Genomic DNA, 22,688 nt, shown 5'->3' with positions numbered 1-22,688 from the left:
AAACTGCGATAGCGGTTTTTAGCGTAGGGAGCTGCGCTGAATGCCCCACGCTGCTCTCGACGCTCATAGGCTCCCTGCGCTAAAAAACTCTATTGCGGTTTAGTAAAAGGGGGCCATAGTGCAAAATATAGACAGCAGATATAAATTTTCAAAACGGACACATTTTGATCACTAAGTTGAAAATAAAATCATTTTTCCTACTTTTTTGTCTGGTGATTTCATGAGTCTCTGGTCCTTCTTCTGATCCTTCTTCTTTCTCTCTCCCCCTGGCTCCCCTCTTTATTTCTGCCTTTCTTTCTCTCTCCTCCTGGCCCCCCTCTTTCTTTCTGCCTTTCTTTCTCTCCCCCTTGACCCCCCTCTTTATTTCTGCCTTTCTTTCTCTCCCCTTGGTCCCCCTCTTTCTTTCTGCCTTTCTTTCTCTCTCCCCCTGACCCTCCTCTTTCTTTCTGCCTTTCTTTCTCTCCCCCTTGACCCCCTCTTTATTTCTGCCTTTCTTTCTCTCCCCTTGGTCCCCCTCTTTCTTTCTGCCTTTCTTTCTCTCTCCCCCTGGCCCCCCCTCTTTATTTTTTCCTTTCTTTCTCTCTCCCCCTAGCCTGCACAAAGCCATCGTGCCGATTTCTCCACTTCCACGATTCTTTCCCTACCCTCACCCCCAAGCCAGCAGCCGATTTCTCCCTGCTCCTTCCCCGATGTCCTGATGTCCTGAACTTCATCGGGCAGCAGCAGCATTCACAATTCACTGCTGTTGCCCGCTTCAGGCCTTCCTCTCTGTCGGGTCCTGTCTTCATGAAAACTGGAAGTAGGCAGGACCCGGCAGAGAACAAGGCCTGAAGCCGGCAACAGCAGCGAATTGTAAACGCTGCTGCTGCCCGAAGAAGGTAATGGAGCACCGAGGCAGTCCGCTTCTCCCCCCTCCCAGCCGAACCCCCGCTGACCCTCCTATCTCCCCTCCCCCCCCGTGAACCTTTCCGACCTTCCCAGCGAGAGCAGCAAACCTCCTTCGCGGCTTTCTCCTCCCTCTGCCGCGTTACTGATGACGTCATCAGTGATGCGGCAGAGGGAGGATAAAGCCGACGCTACTGGAGGGAGGTTTGCTGCTTTCGCTGGGAGGGTCAGAAAGGTTCACTTGGGGGGGGGGGAGAGAGATAGGATGGTCAGCGGGGTTTCGGCTGGGAGGGGGGAGAAGCGGTCTGCCTTGGTGCTCCAAGGCCTGGCGCCATTACCTTTTTCGATAATGGCGCCGATGCTGCTTTCGCTGGGAAGGTAGGAGCGCGATAGGGACCGGGCCAGCTGTGCACCCCCCCCTAAGGCGGCACCCGGGATGGACCTCCCCCTCGCCCCCCTTGGTACGCTACTGCCCTGGGGAAACAGCCTGCAACAAGATCGCGCGATGCCAGAGATTTTTGCCTGCTTCGGCTGTTTCCTCCGCCGCGGTCCCGCCCCTCCTCTGACATCAGAGGAGGGGCAGGACCGTGGCGGAGGAAACAGTCGAAGCAGGCAAAGATCTCTGGCATCGCGATCTTGCTGCAGGCTGTTTCCAGACGCGACACCCGGCGCAGGGGGGGGTAACTGGACCGGACCGGGAGCACCCCCTCAGGGCTTGGTACCCGGGGCGGACCGCCCCCCCCGCCCCCCCCGCCCCCTCCTTGGTACGCCACTGACCTGACGAAGGAGCTGACAGGATGGGTAGACATAGGAGAAGTGGAAAGACAGTCCAAACTGAAAGCAGCTGTAAATATGGCAAAAAATCTTTATGAAAGGGAAGAAAACAAAATAAAAACAAGAGAAACAAGAAACCAATATGGCACCAAACAAGTGGCTGAAAATAAAGGCAAAAGAGAGGACATTCAAGAAATATAGAAGAACACCACAAGAGGACCACAGAAAAGATTATTGGATAAAGCTTGAAGAAATGAAGAGGGAAATATGGTTAGAAAAAGCACAAGTGGATGAAAAAATATCTAAAGATGTAAAAAGAAGCAATACATTTTTTCAGATATATTGGGGAAAGGTCAAGGAGGAAGGCTAGAAATGGAATTGTAAGACTGAAAGATGAGGAAAAAGTGGATATGCTAAACAAATACTTCTGTGTTCACGGAGGAATATCCTGGAGTAGATAATTGCACTGTTTACTGAAGAAAGTTTTTATGAACATCTTGAAAAATTTGAAAGTGGAAAAAGCTGTGGGGCCAGATGGGATACTTTCCAGAATATTGAGGGAGCTCAGAGAAATCCTGGCAGGATCCCTTAAAGATTTATTTAATTTAATAGATCCTTAGAAATGGGAGAGGTTCTTTGGGATTGGAGATGAAGCAGGCACAGGGAAGAAGTGGGAAAATACAGGCAGGTAAGCCTCACTTTTGTGGTTGGAAAATTAAAGGAGACACTGCTGAAGGAAAGGATAAAGAATTTTCTAGAATCCAGTGGGTTGCAAGATCTGAGGCAACATAGTTTTACTAAAAGAAAATCCTGTCATAAAAATCTGATTGATCTCTTTGACTGGGTGACCAGAGAATGGCATAAAGGACACACCCTAGATGTAATCTACTTGGATTTCAGCAAAGCCTTTGATACTGCTCCTTCTAGGAGACTGATGAATAAGCTGAGCAGGCTGAAATTAAAACCCAAAATAGTGGGAGGTGGGGGAGACCAAGTAGGAACAGAATTCAATAATGTTTGAGATAAACACAAAGAGGGGCATAATCAAAAGAAATGTCTAAGTCCGTTTTGGCCTAAGTCACAAGGCATCCAAAGTCGGACACGGGAAAAGGTCCATTTTCAAAAAATACGTCCATCATATATATTTTTTTTAATTGTCCAACTGTATGTCTAGCCGTCTGATCATCCAGACCGCTAAGTTATCCATCTTTATACCCCATTTTTGACCAAAAATTAATCCAACTCAAAAACGCTTAGAAAAAGACCTTTTGGGCATGGGAGAGGCCAGAAAAGTAAGGGACTGGACACCCAGACATGGCAACAGAGTAGTGGGGCACCTTACAGGGCACTGCTGTGAACTTCACAAAAAGGGTGCCACATAAACATCTCACAACAGCTCCCTTATAGGTCATGGTGAGCCCCCCAAAACACCCCCAGAATCTACTAGACCCACCTATCTACCACCCCAATAGCCCTTATGGCTGCAGGAGCCACTTATATGGCAGTACAAAAGGGTTTGGGATTTTTTAGGGGGGTGCACATGTTTCTCCATGAATGCAGTGATTAGAGTGGCTTATGGGCCTGGGTCCTCCTCTCCATGGTTCACTAACCCACCCCCAAAACCACTTAAGCCACCTCTGTGCAGCTCTACTAGGCTTTCCTATGCCAGGCTGCCAGGTGCTGATGTTCTGGAGGCAGATATGCAAAGTTGTTATTATGTTATTTAGGGAAGGGGGTCAGTGATCACTGGGGCAGTGTGAGGGGATCTGTACTTTGTGTCTACAGTGTTTATCTGGTCACTTTGCTACCTTCTTTTGACTTAGACCTGGTTTTAGACGGGCTAAGTCACAACGTCCAGGTTCCGTCTTGGCAGTGTTGTAAAACTTTCAGTTATATTTGCAGTACGACTAAGTCTAGGACGGCCCACGGCCCGCCCAAATCCCGCCCTCGACACTCCTCCTTCACAGTGAAGGCCTAGGTCATTTTTACATACGTCTAAAACCCTGTTTGATTATCGGCACTTGGACGACTTATGTTACTGATCGTCCAAGTGCCGATTTAGGCCGTTTTTTAGACGTTTTTCTGTTTCGATTATGAGCCCCAAAGGCATTTCTACATGGAATGGAATCAAAACAAAACGTAGTGGTGCTTATATGGCAACTCCAGTAGTTAGGAAGCAAGACCAGTGCTGGGAAGGCTTGGACACTTTGTCCTGATTATGGCTAGACAGATCTTAATGGCAAAAATTTGAAGTGGTCGATCCCTTGCCCCTGATTCAGTGGACAAAAAGTTCAGCGAGTTGGGTGTAGGGACTGCATGAAATGCAGCTTGTATATATGCAGAAATCAGTATCATTTCACTTGTGGATTGAACAAAGCTGTTTAATATGTGAATTTATAATATTTGCTTTGAAGGAAATTTTTTTCCAGTTTATGGACATGATTGAGCACTTGATTTGCATTATATAAGGGACTGGCTGATTACATTTATTATTAAGCCTGTTTAATAGCCTTCAAATTAGGCTGTGATGATGTCCTAAATTTGTTTTATGACAGTTCCTTCTCACACATATTAATATGTTTTTCTAGCATAAAATCATGTTTATTGGGATCATCTAATTTTGTTAGTGTTATGATTCATAATCCTGTTTGGAGGTTTTTGGAGGTTTTTTTTATACTGGATATAGGCTTTACAGTAAATATGGTTTTATAAATTTTGTTCTTGTCGTGGTTTGTTTGGTGTTTGGCTCAAGACCCAATAACTAACTGCCTAACTAGAGAAAAGTACTAAGGTCTTTTATATATATACAGAGTTCAAACTATTTCACAAAGAGCATAAGGCCCAAGTTCCTTTTTCCAAGAACATTCTTGTATTTCTATTCTCCAGAGCAGTGTATCTCGAACTGTGTGCCTACTGAGATTTCAAGTGTGCTGTGGCACACTAAGGAGGAAGAGAGGCGCCTGCCAGCTGACTACCCTAGGCGGTACAGCGCCAGCGCTGCCCGATTCAGCGAATGCCTGCATGTTTCCCCCTTCTCTCTTGCGTCCTCCGGCTTCCCCCCTGGCCTCCCGGTCTCACCTTTAAAGCTAATTATAGCAGCCTGCAGAGGATCACTGGTAGGTAAAATGATTTTTATTTTCAATATACAGTAGTGATTGAAATGTGTCAGTTTTGAGAATTTATATCTGCTGTGTATATTGTGTATATATAAAAAATGAATAACAAAAACTGCATTACAATTAATAAAGGGGATGGGATCTGGGGCAGAGCTTGTGTGGGCCTAGAGAATTCTGTGGTTGGGGTACTCAGTTGATATTTGTTAGACTTAGGGGGTACTTAGCTTGAAGTAGTTGAGAAACACTGCTGTAGGCAATCAGCTGGTGCCAATGCCTCTCCTTCTCTCTGGCCCTCTTCCCTGCTGGCACCCCCTACTGGCATATGCGTGATGTCATCACGGTGATGTGTGTGCACTACCTTTAGTGTGCCCTGGCTCGAAAGTTTGAGAGGCACTGCTCCAAAGGAATGAAAAAAAAAAAAATCATTGTATTTGGCTTATGGAATGCTCCCTTTTCCTTGTCTCTGTGCTCACAGCTGTTCTAGTACGTCTTCAAAATATGCTCATAAATAGTCTTTGTCCTGGGATGACTTTTGACCAATTAAAAATGCCAAAAATAAGAGGACTAATTAAAAAGTTCAATGCGGAGTTAATAGAGATTATTTTCTAGAATATATCCATGGTATGCAGATCTATCTCATGTATATTCATTAGGATTGACTGGAAAACCAGATCTGATGAGGATCAGAGTGCTCACCCTGCTCTTCAGTGGTTCAATTTTCTTTAGCCCAAAGAGAAGGTTCAGTGAACAGAGCAAAGGTCTCAAAAACTTAGAACTAATGCTGAATTACCTAACCGCCTCCCCTTTTTTCAGCCATGTTACATACACTTTATCACAGACCACAAAGCAAAAAAACAGCAAAATCATCCACAGATATAAAGTCCTTAACCACCTACCCCACCATATCTAATATTATCAAAAACCCATAATAACCCCAAAGCAATTTACAACAATAACATAAAAACAAATGTAAAATCCTATCATCTCCACACTCCCATTGGGTTCCTCCATGGTTAATGTGGAGCATGTCCTTTCAGAATAGATTCACCCTTCCCCAAAATGTTCTCCAATGGCTTAATCTAATATAAGGGCTCCTTTTACGAAGCAGCGTTAGCAGTTTAACGCGCATAATAGCGCATGCTAATTTGCCGGCCGCGCTAGCCGCTACTGCCTCCTCTTGAGCAGGCGGTAGTTTTTCGGCTAGCGCAGGGGTTCGCATGCGCTAAAAAGGTGTGTGCACTAAAGCCGCTAATGCGGCTTCGTAAAAGGAGCCCTACATCTTGGATTTATGTACCGTGTCAGCTCCCCAAAAGGAGCTCATCTCAGTTCACATAAAAATTGATAATTGAAGTGAAAGTAGTTAGATTAGAGAGAAAATAACCCTCATCCGACATCAGAGAGAGAAGATAACTAATTTTCTTTAGAACAATTTTCTAAGAACTGTTGAAATAACAAGTGTTTTCATAGATTTAAAGAAAATGGAAGGAGAGAAGAGTTCTAACACAAGAGGGAATCCCATTCCAAATCATTGTAAAAGTATATGAGAAAGACTGAGTAATATAGATTTTATTCCTTTTAAAGATGGAAAGGACAGTTTAAATTGCCGAGAGTTTCTTGAATCAGAAGATCTCTGATTATTTAAAGATAGAGGAATCAAAGACATAAATAGCTCATGTATGATTTTAAAAACTATAGAAGCACATTTAAACTGTACTCTAAGATAGGGAGCTGGTGAAGATTTCTCAAAAGAGGAGACATATGATCAAATTTTCTCTTACCAAATATTAGCTGTATTTTGGATTAGATTCCCCTTACTCAGACCTACATAGATTGAATTACAGTAATCTAGTTGTTCTAGGATAATAGCTTGTATCAATACTGCAAAATATTGCTGGTGAAACAGATATCTAACTTTCCTTAACATTCGTAAGCTGAAAAAACATTTATTTGAGAGTTGGTTAACCTGACATTGAAATGATAAAGAAGAGTCCAATATTATTCCCAAAGCTGTACGTGAAAATTCAAATTTCAAAGATTCTCCACAATTCAAAGTTACAGCAAGAGGTAACTGTTCAATTTTTGGGTCAAACTATAATAATTTTGTCTTGGCTGCATTAAGGGTCCTTTTACTAAGGCGTGCTAGCCGTTTTAGCGCACGCCAAATGCTAACACGTCCATAGGCTATAATGCACATAAGCACATAAGCATGGCCTCTGCCGAGTCAGACCATAGGTCCATCATGCCCAGCAGTCCGCTCCCGCGGCAGCCCCCCAGGTCAATGACCTGTAGTGATCTATTACTCAAGAGCATTTTGTCTTGTATAGTAACCCTCTAATTGTACCCCTGGATTCCCTTACCCCTCAGGAATTTGTCCAATCCCTTTTTGAAACCCAAAACCGTACTCTGCTCAACCACCCCCTCTGGAAGCGCATTCCAGGTGTCCACCACCCTCTGGGTAAAGAAGAACTTCCTAGCATTTGTTCTAAAACTATCTCCCTTCAATTTTTTTGAGTGTCCTCTAGTTCTTGTTGCCCCCGCCAGTCTGAAAAATCTGTCTCTCTCTACCTTCACTATACCCTTCATGATCTTATAAGTTTCTATCATATCCCCTCTAAGTCTCCTCTTTTCTAGGGAAAAGAGCCCCAACTTCTCCAGCCTCTCAGCTTACGAGAGGTTTTCCATGCCCTTTATCATTTTTGTCGCTCTTCTCTGGACCCTCTCGAGTATCGCCATATCTTTCTTTAGGTACGGCAACCAGTACTGGACGCAGTACTCCAGATGCGGTCGCACCATTGCCCTGTACAGCGGGAGGATAACTTCCTTGGTTCTGGTAGTGATACCTTTTTTGATAATGCCCAACATTCTGTTCGCCTTTTTTGAGGCCGCTGCGCATTGTGCTGCGTTAATGTTTAGCACGCCTTAGTAAAAGGACCCCTAAGTTTCATTTCAACAGAGGTAGCCCACATTTGAAGTCTGGATATAGAAAAATTTATATTTAGATCAAAGTTGCTCAGTTTTGGATCTACTTCTAATAGAATAAAAATATTGTCCGCATGTGTAAAAATTGTTTCAGAAGAGGGCTAAATTGAGGTTCTTTAATGTAGTCATATAAATGTTAAAAGTAAAGGAGACAACGGGGAACCCTATGGAATTCTACAGGCCGATTTCCATGGGGCAGATGTTTCACTATCTCTCATAGGTGTGTAATGTTAGAAAACCTGTAAACCATCTCAGTACTTTCTGATCCAGGCCTATCTCAGAAAGTAAACAGATCATTTAATAAACGTATACCTGCAATCATCCAATGCTTCCAGACTATCCTTTCTCTGCCTATTTGAATCTTGGAGTTCAGCCATATAGATTGATTTACAGGTTCAATTATGAGGGAGGAGGGGGGATAATTTTATTATTTTATTAATGTATATTGTACATTGTATTTGATTATATAATAGGAAGAGTTGGGGAGGGTGGGGGTTAATAGCATTTTATGTGTACTCTTGATGACTATTAAGTGATATATTTATGATCTATTTGTTATATTATATTGATGCACTTATTGTATGTTTAAAAATGAATAATGAATTAAAAAAAAAAGAAAGTAAACAGATCAGTATATCATGATGAACTACATCAAAAGCTGTTGAAAGATCAATCTGCAACAAGATAGCATATCTATTGTGAGACAATAGATTATGAATCATAGATATCAGTGACAATAATAATGTTTCTGTACTGAAATTAGATCGAAAACCATGTTGGAATGGGAGAAGAATAGAGAATTTATCCAAGTTACTAGAGAGTTGTATAGAAATAATAGCCTAAATCATGTTAATAAGGGGATATTAGCAATTGGACAGTAGTAAGATGAAACTGCTGGGTTCATATCAAAACCCTTCAATAACGGGTTTAAATCGATATGTCCCATACTACTTGAGAAGTAAACATTATCTAATAAATGCTTTATCAATGATGATAACCAAGAAATTGCTTCAGGGGAGATACTCTTAAAAATACAAGAAGGTAAAGGGTCCAAAGCACATCTCTATATTGTCCCAATTTAAAACATAATTTCTGAATCTGATCATCTGTTACATTTGTAAAGGTACACCAAGATCTATCTACCGGGATATTCTCTGAATTATCATCTTCAGAAAATAAATCATCATATTTTTTAGTACCAGATGTAGCTCTTATCGTCAGGATTTTATAAAAAAAAAATTTTTGCTACCTTATCCACAGTTGGTCTATTAGTTTTGCCGATTTTTTTCACTCACATCAGTGAGTGACCTTCACAGTTTAAATAGAGCTTTACTTTGATCTTTTGAACCACCTATTTTATTCCCGTAATAAATTTTACGGGCTTTCCTAAGTTCCTGGTCGTATTTAATAATTTTCTTTCTCCATTCAAGCTTGTTAACCTCTAAATTACTTTTTTCCCATTTACGCTCAAGCTTTCTACAGCCACGGTGCTTGACTGTAAGTGGTGCCAGTAAATTAAATATTTCTTCTGATTCATCCCTCCAAATATTCAGGGTATCTTCAAGTTTGCAATCATTAAAGGAATTAGGTAAAACTGCCAATAGTTGAGACCAAAACATTTCCGTATTAATCTTTTTCCTCACAGTTATTTCTCTCCTAAATGTAATGTCCTGAATATTTGACATAAAAATAGGTAGGTTAAAGTTGCCTAAATAATGATCTGACCAAGGTAATCTCTGCCATCCTATACTATCAATAGAACACCTATGATAGTTTAAGTCAGTATAACTAATAAAATCTAGAATATGACCTTTTTCATGTGTAATGTCACATGCAGAAAGAGTCGGGCACAATGAACTCATCAAAGATTTAAAGTTGGCTATATCTACATCTCTGTCCTCATCTAGGTGCAAGTTAATATCTCCTATTATCAGCAGTCTTGGATATTTCAATGAGGCATTTGCTATAACGTTTGTAATTCTACTGACTTGTGCCAGGGGACTGGTGGACGATAAAACAATAAAATACCCAAAGGAATTTTAACAAGTTAATCTCTTACTGTTAATAACGTATACTCAAGGTGAGGATCACTAACTTTCTCACACAGCTGAACATCAAAAAATGATCCTTACAAATCTGGCTTCCTTCGTATTTTCTCATGGATTGAAACTAGAGCTCAGCTTGTCTATGGGGTGTTATGCATGGAAAGAAGAATATTTCTCAGAATGCTATTCTGTATGTTCTGGATTTCAGTTGCCTATCTAAAATTCTAAATTTGGTTTCTAGAACCTTCCTCTTGCACATTTCTCTGCCAGAACCAACATACCGAATATACTCGAATATAAACTGGGATTTGGGAGCCCAAAAATGGGGGTCCCGGTTTATATTCAGGCCAACGCCCAGCCAGGCCCTCTCCCAGACTTATTGTAGGCCTATGTCGGGCCGCCAGACTCTGCACCCTGTCCCCACTCCCTGCCCTGTCCATCGTACCTCCTCTGTCGCCGGAATCCCTGGTGGTCCATTGGCATAGCGGACAGGAGTGAGCTTTCAGCGCTCCTGCCCCGCTGCTAACCCAGTCAGTCACTGCTGTGAGTTCTGGCTTCAGCCGCTGAGCAATGCTGAGCAAGAGTGTGCTTTGGTGCTGCTGCTCGGCGCTAAGACGTTTCCTGAATGGCTCCCGTGATAACTGACTTTGTAAAAGGGGGCCTATATTATTGTATGTGCTTATTAAAAATCAAAAAACAAAACAATTAAAAAGTTTAAATCACTTTGACTCATTAAATATCTGTGAAAATTGGCAGGTTCTGCCTTTTCTAGAAGGCAATTTGATCTTTGCATATTTATTTTTAGTTTGGGCTTTTACAGTAACACCTCAGTACTATAAACTGCATTAATAGTATGAATGCATGTAAGGAATCTAGCAGTTAATATCCTAATGATAGGAACTCAAGCTGCGCTCATGCAGTGAGCAAGCAAGATGTAAGAAGGACTCAATGTATGTAATCTGGAAAGACATCTACAAACTGAGAGGTTAATAATAATAATAATAATAATTTTTATTCTTACATACCGCCATACCCGGTGAGTTCTAGGCGGTTTACATCAATTAGATTAGTATCTGCGTTGACAAGCAGATTTACAACAATTTATCAGATATATAACAAGTTTTAACCGAACTTGACATAGGATGACGGGAGGTTGTGGAAGATATGGAAGAGAGAAGCTAATATGGGGGAGGAGAAGAGCGGGGGGTGGGGGGGTAGCAGGGGGGGGGCGAAGTGGTAATGTAAGCGGAGGGGGCCGTTAGGGGTCTTGTTTGCTGAATAGGTAGGTTTTGAGTAATTTTCTGAAGCCGAGATAAGTGGGGGCCTCGAGTATCATTTGGGCAAGCCATGGGTTGAGCTTGGCTGCTTGGAAGGCGAAGGTTTTGTCTAGGAATCTTTTAAGATGACAAAGTTTTAGCGACGGGAAGGCGAACAGCTGAATTCTACGGGAATTCTTGTTTGTGTAATAGAGGTTAACGTGAGGATTGATGTAACTTGGTGCTGAACCATTTACCGATTTGTAGCAGAAGCATGCGAATTTAAAAAGGACTCTAGATTCGAATGGCAGCCAGTGAAGTTGGTGGTAGAAGGGGGTAACGTGTTCCCATTTCTTTAGGCCGAAGATGAGACGCACGGCGGTATTTTGGATTATTTTTAGTCTCCTGGTGGTTTTCTTCGTGGTGTTAAGGTAAATGATGTTGCAGTAGTCAAGGATGCTGAGGATGGAAGATTGTACAAGTAGGCGGAAAGAAGTGTCGTCGAAGTATTTTTTTATGGTGCGTAGTTTCCACAGTACAGAGAAGCTTTTCCTGACCATGAGGTCGGTGTGGTTAGTAATGGTTAGAACAATTTTTTGTAGTGGGAATGCAGAAAACCATTTTTGATCTATGGATAGAAACAGAAAGTGATGCCAGATAAAGACATACTGGCTCCTGGCTGATTAAATAGCACTTAGCCTGGTCACTGGCTTAACTGGCTATGGGGCTCATAATACCCCCCCCCCCAAAAAAAAAAGAAAAAAAATGTCCAAAATCTGGCCTAAGTCGGTACTTGGATGATCAAAAAGACATGTCGTCCAAGTACCGATAATCAAAACTGGTTTTAGAGGTGACGGGACTAAAGCGCGCTGGACAATCGTGTGTGGATAAAGACACTAAGATAAATGCACGCAGGACATCAGTGCGCCAGATTAAAAGGTAAATTTAAAGTGCTCCTAGGGGTGTGTGTGTGTGGGAACCCTCCCCACTTTACTTAGAAGTGTTGCCGCTGCTGTGGGGGTGGGAGAAACCCCCCCACACACTTACAGAGGAAACTAATTTCTCACTAAAATACTTTCCTCTCTAATTTGGGGGGGGTTTCACCCCCCAAACCCTCCCAATGGCAACACCAACACTTCTAAGTAAAATCGGGGGATTCCCCCCCCCCCACACCTCCTCGGAGCGCTTTAAAGTTACCTTTTAATCTGATGCGCTTATGTCCTGCGCTCATTTGTCTTAGCGGCTTTGTTCTCACGTGATTGTCCCGCGCGCTTTCGTCTATGAACCATTTTAGATCTATCTAAAATCAGCTTAAGCTTTTTCACTGCCTCTGTATGCCCAGAGTAAAAAGAGCTGTTTTTGAAAGAGTGGATAGGGTGGGTTGTGGGCCGACCTAGACTTAATCGTCCAGCAGCCATAACCAAAAAAGTTTAACAGGTTGCCAGACGGAACTTATACGTTTTGACTTAGATGAAGTCAAAACAGACATAAGTTCTGGATTGGGCTGCTAAGCTGATCGCGGCTGCTGCAATCAGTTCAGCAGCCCAGGCAACCCGTCCCCCTGCATCTGTAATGATCACAGCAGGAGAGATGCCCAATCTCTCCTGCCGCCACCTAGCGCGACACCCCCAACACACTGCAGCAGGAGAGATAGCCAATCTCTCCTGCCGCCACCTCCCCCCCAAACTGGCACAATCTTCGCCAGCAGGAATGACACCCAATCCCTCCTGCTGGACACCCTCCCCGAAGTGGCGAGATCTTTGCCAGCAGAAGGGATGCCCAGTCCTTCCTTCCGGATACCCTTCCCAAAGCGGCGTGATCTTCACCAGCAGGAAGGATGCCCAGTCCCACCTGCCGGACACCTCTCCTGAATTGGTACAGTATTTGTGACCCCCCCCACCCTCTTTGCAGGACCACCCAGCCCACCCCCCGGGCCCCTCTCTACACCTACCTGGACTCCTGGGGATTCTCGGGGCATTAGGCGCCTGGGCCAATCAGGCCCTAGACCTCTCCCAGTGCCCTCCGGCTGGCCATCAATAAAAGGTTAGAGTGGGGCCCTTGGGGGGTCTAGGTGGGGTTAGGGGGGTCTGGGGGTGGGCTGGGTGATTTAGCAAGGGTGTGGGGGGTGTTGTGAAGATTGCGCCGCTTCGGGATGCATGTCTGGCAGGAGGGACTGGGCATCCGTCCAGCTGACAGATTGCGCCGCTTTGGAGAGGGTGTCCAGCAGGAGGGACCCTCCTTCGCCTAAAAGGTCTTGTTTTGGATGTTTGAGACTCGGGCAATTATTGAGTCAGAAATGTGTTGTAAGCCTACATGTAGTGGCGGTTCTGGCGATTAAACTGCTAAACGTACAGGTAGGCAATTCATTAAAAAAACACATTTTGGACGTTTTTTTTCTGAGAATGGACATTTCCCTGCCACCTACTTTGTGCGCTTAGGGCCTTAGGCTAAAAGGGGACTTAGATGTTGTTTTTGATTATGCCCCTCCATGTTTCTAGTGGCCCAAAAAAAACCCCACGGAAATTTAGTGCATTGAATTTCCAGGTTTTCTGCTCACCGCAAGAGATAGCCAGGCTACTTCCCATGCTCCGAATATTGTGCCCATATTGCCTGATATTCAGTGCTATTTAACTGACCAGGACCATCTACTGGCTGGTTAAATAGCGCTAAGCCATCTAACTGTGAATATTTGCAGTTAGAGGCTAACCCTGTCACTGACTATGTGGTGTAACATAGCCAGTTAGTGCCAATATTCAGTGGCTGACCGGTTAAAGTTTAGAGCCAGATAGACCTGCATAAATATCAGGTGTATCTTTGGGGGCTATAAGATGCTATTGGTTTTAACCAGCTATGTTTCTAGCGGCAAAGCTACTACTACTATTAATTATTTCTATAGCGCTACCAGACGCACGCAGCGCTGCAAAACAGTCCCTGCTCGAAAGAGCTTACAATCTAAACAGGCAAGACAGACAAACCCCCTCCCCCCCCAATTCATTCCTTTCATTTTAAGCATGAGTTAATGCTTACCACAGTTTATTAATTGGACCCATATGTTTGTAGCTGTGGCATTTAAACGGTTAATTGATTGGGCCAAGATCACAAAGAACTGTATTGATAAGTCTGCACCCTCATGGGATCCTGCAGCACCTTAGGTTCCAGTACCCTCGATAGGAGATCCAGGAACTGAGGAACATAGGAAAGGTAGAGTAGCTGCAAGGGAGGTACGTTGAGGAAAACAGTCTCTCTTTCAATCCACTTGATTTTCTCTAGTTTTCCACTGCACCTGAGTTCCCATATATGGAAGCTTTTATTATAGCAGTCTCTAATTTCATTACTATTCCTCTTTTCCAGCAGCAGTTTACCAGTCTTATTTCCATGCATCAACTTCTATTTTAAGCAGTAGATTTAATCCTTCAATATTAAGGTAATCATGTCCCCAGTGTGGCTGGGTGGGCAGCAGGGTGTCAAGCCCCCCCCCCCCCCCCCCCCCCATATTGTACAGATTCTCACCCAAAAGGCCAGAATGTCCCTGGCCCTGCAGTTAATCTTAGCCAGAAGTCTCTTTTGTAAGAGAGGAGGAGTAGGCCTAATGGCTAGAATAGTGGGCTACAAACCAGGGAAGGCTGATTCAAATCCCTCTCTGGCTCCTTTGACCTAAGACAAGTTGCTTAATCCTCCATTGCCCCAAGTACAAACTTGGGAGCCCTTTAACTAAAGCTTAGTGTGTGCTAAGTGTTAAGAAGCCCATTTTATGCCATTGAGTTTATAGAATTTAGCATGTGCTGATTCTGTTCAAGCTTGCTAGGCTTTAATAAAAGGGCCCCTTAGATTGTAAGCACTCTATTAACGAGTAAATACCTACAGTTAGGGCTACCATATGGCTCCAGAAAAAGGAGGACGGATTGAGACATCTGGGTTTATTTCCATTACTATTAATGCCTCAATCTATCCTCTAGACCAGTGATTCCCAACCCTGTCCTGGAGGAAAACCAGGCCAATCGGGTTTTCAGGCTAGCCCTAATGAATATGCATGAGAGAGATTTGCATATGATGGAAGTGATAGGCATGCAAATTTGCTTCATGCATATTCATTAGGGCTAGCCTGAAAACCCAATTGGCCTGGTGTTCCTCCAGGACAGGGTTGGGAACCACTGCTCTAGAGCCATATGGTAACTCTACCTAAATTACCTGAATGTTACTCACCTTGAGCCACAGCTGAAAGGCAATAGCCAAATGAAAATACATAAATGTATAAACAAAATCTTGGAAAAGTCGCTTAGACCTCCATTGTCACAGGTACAAGATTACTGGTAGACTGTAAGTCAAGTACCTGCAGGTAACTCAAATTAAACTGCTACTAAGAAGGTGTGAGCTAAAATTCACATCCCCTTCCCTGCTGTAAGCAGACCTTAACAAGGGTTCATCTTTAAAAGAGACAAGCAATAAAAAAAATGATAATGATTTGCATTTTCTCAAATTTCAGTCTGTTTGTTGAGAGCTTTTAGAATTGTGGCTAGCAGGCTTTCTGTGGTTACAATCAAAGCGGTTTACATATTGGTATTAATTTTGTACCCTGGGCAATGGAGAATTAAGTGACTTGCCCAAAGTGACAAGGAGCTGCAATGGGAGTTGAACCCAGTTCCCCTGGTTCTCAGACCACTGCATTAATCATTAGGCTACTCCTAATGGACAGTTCTATAAATTGGTGCCTCAGTCTAGGCAGCCCAATGCTCTGTGCTTAATGCTAATTCTATAATTCCATCTTCTGTTATAGAATAAGGTGGGCATTGGCATACACATGGGTGGGCACACTCTCACATCATGCAATGGCAGGCATAAGTTGGCATGCCTAGGCGCTGAAAAACTTATGTGCCACCTTATAGAATAGTGCCTAGTACAAATAGGTGCCAGTAAATCTAATGGTGCCTTAGGCATCGTTATTATTTTAAAAATGTATATACCGGACCTGATACAAGATGGCGACTTGAACAGACGTGCGCTGAGAGCTCTGTCCTAGCGTTGTGCTTCTGAAAAAGTTTTCCTACCTGACATGCCGAAACGGAGGGGCCAAAGCACCGCTACCCCCTCACGGCGCCCGTTGTCGGCTCTATTGATGATCTCCTAAGACGGATGCAGCAGGTGTCGGTGGAGTCGGGAAGCAGCCTGCTGAGGATGTAGGGAACAGGTGAGGCCACTGCAGTTCCTCCTGGGCTAGAAACAACGTTAAGCCCCGACGTTAGGGCCCTGCCCCCGCAGCCTTGGAGTACTAGCTCCCCCAGGGGCGAGGAAACCCCGGAGCTCAGAGTCTACTCTTCCCCAGAGGCAACGGACATTTATTGTTTATTGTTTAATTTGGTCACTTCCTTCAGTTAACAGTGTCCCTGTTTTCTTTTTTCAATATATTACTAAGATTTTTTTGTTAGGCTCACTGTTTTACATCTTGGATCCATTAATTGAGGACTTGAGGAGGAGATTATGATTATTTTTGCTTTGATTATAATTATTGTTTTACTTGGAATGTGTGTTTTTCTTTAATGCCTCTCCTTTCTGTACAAGTGTATACTTGATTGTTTATTTGAAAATTGATAAATAAAAATAAAAAATAAAATAAATCCTGATCCAATATCAAACCCAATCCATTGCTTGATACTTGAAGGTCCATTCCACACGATCAAAGGCCTTCTCTGCATCCAAGGATACAGAGAAGGCCAGATCTTCCATGGCTTTTGTTAAATTTAACATGTGGAAAGCCAACCTAGTGTTGTTTGAAGAATGTCTTTGAGCAACGAACCCCGTTTGGTGCATACCAATAATATAAGGGAGAGCCTTGGCCAAGCACAGTGCCAATAACTTAGCCAACAATTTACCACCTATATTAATCAAAGAAATAGGCCTGTAGTTTGAAACCAACATGGGATCTTTATTTGGCTTCAGCAAAACAATAGTCAAAGATTCTGCCATAGTACCTGTAATACAACCTTTAATCAGTTGAGCCTGGTATAAATTTAATAGAAGAAGTAATAGGGTAACTTGAAATGATTTGTAAAACTCTACAGTGAATCCATCACTACTTGGAGCGGATCCAACTCTAAGAGACTTCAACGCTGCTTGTAATTCTTTTAGTGATATAGGTGCCTCTAAACTTCCTTTTATATGCTCAGGAATTTTCAGTCCCTTAATCAATTTTAAAAACTCTAAGCCATCAAGTTCTTTATTTGAATAAGACTCAGAAGAGTATAAAGCTTTATAAAAGTTCAGAAATTGCTTTAAAATATTTCCAATTTGAGAGTGAGATTCACCCTTCTCGTCCTTAATTGCAACAATTTTTATTTTTTTTTTGCTTTAAGATAATTAGCTAATAATTTTCCCGCCATAATACAGAGCCTGTTGAGAAAACAATTCTTTCCTAGCCAGTTGAGAAGAAATCTCATTATATTTGTACTTTGCTTTTAAGAGGGCCTGTAAAGTAATTTGTTCCCATTTCATAGCCAATTTAGACTCTAAATCCTTAATACTATGTTCCAACTTAGCAAATTCCCTCTTTGTGTTTTGTTATATTCTTGAGAAGTATTACCAATGCTGTGTCCAATAGCCAAAGATAAACCAAGCTCTTCTTTGGTGCACTGGTGTTAGGAAGCTTAGTTAACCTTTTGTCATAGGATCCATTATCCTGTTTCAAGATAATGCACTTGGTTTTTTTCTCTCTTTGTATTGATGACGGTTTTATATTTTTATCTCCTTTTCCCCAGCCCCTCTTAGTTAATGAGCAACCACGGCATCCCTGTGGCTGCTGCTCTTGCTGCTGCACTGGTGAATCTGTTGGTGCCTTCTGGAAGACGATGGCCTTCGGGACACAGCTGGGATTGCTGCTGTGGAAGAACTTTACGTATCGGCGAAGGCATATGGTAAGCTTGTTTTTCTACATGATTTTCTACAGTACATTGGCACTTTTGGGATCTTTGTTTGAATTTAAGAAAAATTGAGCAGAACTTGGGTTGGTTCAGATGATTTACAGAGGTATTCTTTTTAGGGTAGCACACTGTCCCAACACTATTTGAAAAACTCAAAATTAAAAGACATAGTCGTCCAAAGCAGGACTGAGGATTTATATGTTGGGGGATGGGAACGTGGTGTTATTTGCTTTTTGATTGCCCTCTTTGTAGTTTCTGGTATCCACAAGCAAAAGACTGGTACTCTGAAGCACAGATCTGTAAACCCTTAAAAACTGTGTATGCTGTATTTTAATCTGCAGCTGTAACTCTTGCTTTTGCTCAGCATCAAGCTCAGAGGGGAAAAAACTGGATTGTTTAAGGCAGTAGGCAAAGAGGTTATTGAAGGCTTTCTCTTACAATGGCAGTAACTTGCTAGGTTTATGTTTACATAAGTGTCATTCAAATTTCTAAAGCAAAACTATTCAGTACAGGTGAGTCTTGTCATAGTTCATTAATGGATTCTACTATTGATTATGAGAGAGACGAAGAATGGTAAAACTATCACCTCTTAACCTCATCCTATGCCCTCTCATTTCAGAGCTTCCTTTCAAATGAAAGAGACTCACCTCATGCACATTTATGCCACATAGGTATTTAAATGTCTCTATCATAGCTCCCCTCTCCTGCTTTTCCTCCAAAGTATGGCATACTGAGATCTTTAAGTCTGATGCCATATGCCTTATGATGAAGACCACAAAATATTTCTGTGGCCTTCCTCAGGACTGATTCCATCCTGAGAGAGCATAGGATGAATGTAAGAGGCGATAGGTTCAGGAGTAATCTAAGAAAATACTTTTTACAGAAAGGATGGTAGATGCATGGAATAGTCTCCTAGTAGAGGTGGTGGAGACAAAGAACATAAGAATTGCCGTACTGGGACAGACTAAAGATCAATCAAGCCCAGTATTTATTTATTTAAAAATTTATATACTGCATAAAAAGCCTATGCAGTATCCTGTTTCCAACAGTGGCCAACCCAGGTCACAAGTATCTAGCTAGATCCCAAGTAGTAAAACAGATTTATGCTGCTTATCCTAGGAATAAGAATGGATTTCCCCAAGCCATCTCAATACTGGCTTAAGGACTTTTTAGAGGAAATTATCCAAATCTTTTTTAAACCCTGCTAAGCTAACTGATTTCACAACATCCTCCTGCAGTGAATTTTAGAGTTTAATTACACATATGAAGAAATATTTTCTCCGGTTTGTTTTAAATCTACTACTTAGTAGCTTCATTTTGTCTGAATTCAAGAAAGCTTGGGACAGGCACATGGGATCTCTTAGGGAGAGGAAAAGATAATGGATTCTGTGGAAGGGCAGACTGGATGGGCCTATTGGCCTTTTTCTGCCATCATGTTTCTTAAATTTATGTCAGTTGAAACCTTGTAGTGAAGAAGGACGTTCTTTCTTACCAAACTTTTAGGAAGTCAATCAAAACATATCTCTTTGATAAATTTCTCTGACTCCATTTCTGCCTTGATGTACGTCTAAAACACTTCCAGGAAAAATTTGATTAATCTTTCCATGCTAATGTAATTTTGAAAGATTTTTGTAATATCACTGTCTGTATACAGTCTCTTCCTCTGTAAACTGCTCTGAACTATTTGTGGTATTGTGGTATATAAAAATTAAGTTATTATTATTTCCAAAATCTGGGTATGCCTTGCAGGGATAGCATCTTGCTGAATTAAATAAGAGAGGAGACAGTTAAAATCTTTCTTTTCCTTTTAGATAGAGACTGTGGGGTTCATAATAAAAAAAAAAAAAAAAAAGTCTAAAAAATGTCCTAAATGGCTACTTGGACGATCAAAAAGCCTGATCGTCTAAGTACCCATAACCAAAGCTGGTTTTTAGACGTATCTAAAACCAGCTTAGGCCTTTCCCCTGCCTCTAGACGCACAGAGAGAAAAGAGGCATGTTTAGAGGAGGGGAAAGGGCGGGGCGGTGGGCGGGAGGTAGGCCGACCTACACCTAGGCATACAACACATATAACCAAAACATTTGACAGGTTGACTAGTCGGAACTTAAATCTTTTTGACTTACACGAAGTCAAACCAGGTCTAAGTGCCGAAAAAGGGGCCGCTGAGCTGATGGTCGCTGGCGCGATCAGTTCAGTGGCCCGGCAACCTACCCACCGCAACCATCGCGGCAGGAGAGATGCCTCATCTCCCCTACCGCGATGCGTTCACCCCTCTACCCGAACTGCTGTGACCCGCGGCAGGAGAGATGCTCAATCTCTCCTGCCGCGGGTTGTGGCAGTTCAGGTACAGGAGTGATCGCATCATGGCAGGGGAGATGGCCAATCTCTCCTGCTGCGATACCCCCCCCCCCTCCGACGATATCGGGGCAAGAGGGAGCCTAAGCCCTCTTGCCCCGTCGAACCGCAACCCCCCCCGATGGCATCGGAGCAAGAGGGAGCTCAAGCCCTCTTGCCCCGTGGCAGCCGCGGCACCCCCGACGATATCGGGGCAAGAGAGAGCCCAAGCCCTCTTGCCCCGGCGATTGTGCCCCCCCCAACTCGATTTGGCCAGGAGGGAGCCCAAGCCCTCCTGGCCCTGGCAACCCCGTCTCTGACACGAACGGGCCAGGAGAGAACCCAGGCTCTCCTGGCCCCGGCGACCCCCCCCGACTGGATTGGGCCAGGAGGGAGCCCAAGCCCTCTTGGCCCCGGCGACTCCCTACCCCCACCCCCCACTACAATACGAGCAGGAGGGATCCCAGACCCTCCTGCCCTTGACACAAACCCCTCCCCCCAATGACCGCCCCCCCAGAACCCCCAATTGGACCCTTCGCCAACCCGCAACCCCCTCGGCCGACCCCACAACCCCCCCCACCCCCACCCCTACCCCTTCCCCGTACCTTTAACGTTGGCTAGACGGATGGGTGCCAAACCCGCCCGTCCGGCAGGCCAGCCGGGTCCAGAATGGGGCTGGATTGGCCCAGGCGGCAGAAACCCCACCCACAGGTGGGTCCTGAGGTGCCTGGGCCAATCAGAATAGGCCCGGGAGCCTTAGGCTCCTCCTGTGGGCGGGGCCTTATGCCCAAGCCCTCTTGCCCAGATGTTGTCAGGTGGGGGGGTCGCGGTTGGACAGGGCAGGAGGGCTTGGGCACCCTCCTGCCTGGATCGTTGTGGGGGAGGGGATTCTGTAACCGGTGTTGTTTCTGACAGACACCGGTTACAGAATCTAGCTTTTAGGCCAAGGACTGGCTCCTCCTTCGCCTAAAAGCCCTTGTGTTGGATGTTTGGGGCTTAGACGTTTTTTTTGGTTCATTATGGGCAAAAAGTGTAGACATTGTGGGGGTGTACTTATAGACGTAGTGGTGATCTGGGCATTTAGTAGAGGCAGGTCATAATCAAAACAAGGACATTTGTTTTGGTTATGGACACTTTCCCTCTTCTGCTTTGAACGTTTAAGGACTTAGGTCAAAAGGGGACTTAGACATTTTTTTTGATTATGCCCCTCTGTGTGTTTTACAGTATTAAAAGGCAAACTAAGTGGTTTGCCTGATGTAAGCGTAACATTTTTATTTAGTCCTGGAAGTTATCTGGATAACCTTTGTCCCTTTGGAGTCTGATCAAATAGTCTAACATTTAACATGTTTGGGCTTTGAGGAGATGGGGTTAAGACTCTCAATTTGAGAGTGGAGTTATTTGCTAGCACGCTTTCTTTGTGGCATTCATGAGAATACATTACGGTTGAGAGGATGTATAAAAGAAATAAGGGGTGGTTAGTACTGGATTTTATATGGGTATCTACCCACTTGGATGAATCTCAAGTGGGCAGATTAGATGAAGTGATTTGATCTCTACTATGCTGTCTTTTACTGTGGTGTTCTCTTCACACATTAAATGTGAGCTCAAAGGGCAAGGAGAAATTAGAAACACTCTTCAGGCTGGGGCCAGGAGAAAGGGTAAGTAGGGAAACAGTAGGGCAGATTTGTGCTTAATACAATAGAACTTCCACTAAGGAAAACGCTCTACATTATACATTAGATATACATTAGAATTCTCTGTTTAGTCTACAGGGGGGGGAGGGGTCAAGAAAGCAAAGATAATAGTGGGAATTCCTAGGAAAAGAATGGAGAATGAAACAGAATATCATAATGCTTCTGTATTGCTCCTTGACTATAGTGTGCAATTATGATCACTGCATTAAAAAAAAAAAAAAAAGATATAGAAGAATTAGAAAAGGTACAGGGAAAGGTAACCAAAATGATCGTGAAGGTATCATTCCATCCCCTTTTAAGAAAGGCTGAAGAGAAGAGATGCTGAGAGATATGATAGAGGTCTATAAAATAATGAGCAGAGTGGAACAGGTTAATGCGAATTGGTTGATTTACTCTTTCAAAACATATAAAGACTAAGGGACATGCAATGACATTACTATGTAGTACATTTAAAACAAATTAGAGAAGATCCTTTTTTTCTTTCGATGTATAATTAAGCTCTGGAGTTTGTTGCTGGAGAAGCTCTTAGAGGAAAAATTCATAAACAGTTATTAAGGTAGACTTGGGGAATGGCACTGTTTATCCCTGGGGGTGAATAGCATCGATTCTTGCTGCTTTTAGGGATACTACTGGCTAGCTGTGACCTTTAATTGGCTACTCTCAGAAACAGGGCACTGGGCTTGAAAGATCTTTG

The 22,688-nt window shown here is 43.3% G+C and overlaps 1 protein-coding gene across 1 annotated transcript in view; it reads left to right on the top strand.

The window, feature by feature from the left end:
- The window catches only part of ABCA1 (ATP binding cassette subfamily A member 1), a 264,923-nt gene that overhangs the window by 25,479 nt on the left and 216,756 nt on the right, over positions 1-22,688 (top strand). Inside the window, exon 2 of the mRNA XM_033918403.1 lies at positions 17,805-17,960. Coding sequence (XP_033774294.1) covers positions 17,895-17,960 — 66 coding nt within the window. The 5' untranslated portion in view covers positions 17,805-17,894. The remainder of the gene's footprint in view (positions 1-17,804; positions 17,961-22,688) is intronic.

The sequence above is a fragment of the Geotrypetes seraphini genome, chromosome 1 (assembly GCF_902459505.1).
Source record: "Geotrypetes seraphini chromosome 1, aGeoSer1.1, whole genome shotgun sequence".
Taxonomy (NCBI): Eukaryota; Metazoa; Chordata; class Amphibia; order Gymnophiona; family Dermophiidae; genus Geotrypetes; species Geotrypetes seraphini.
Note: the sequence above shows the minus strand (reverse complement) of the source record. Positions and strands in the feature narration are given on the sequence as shown.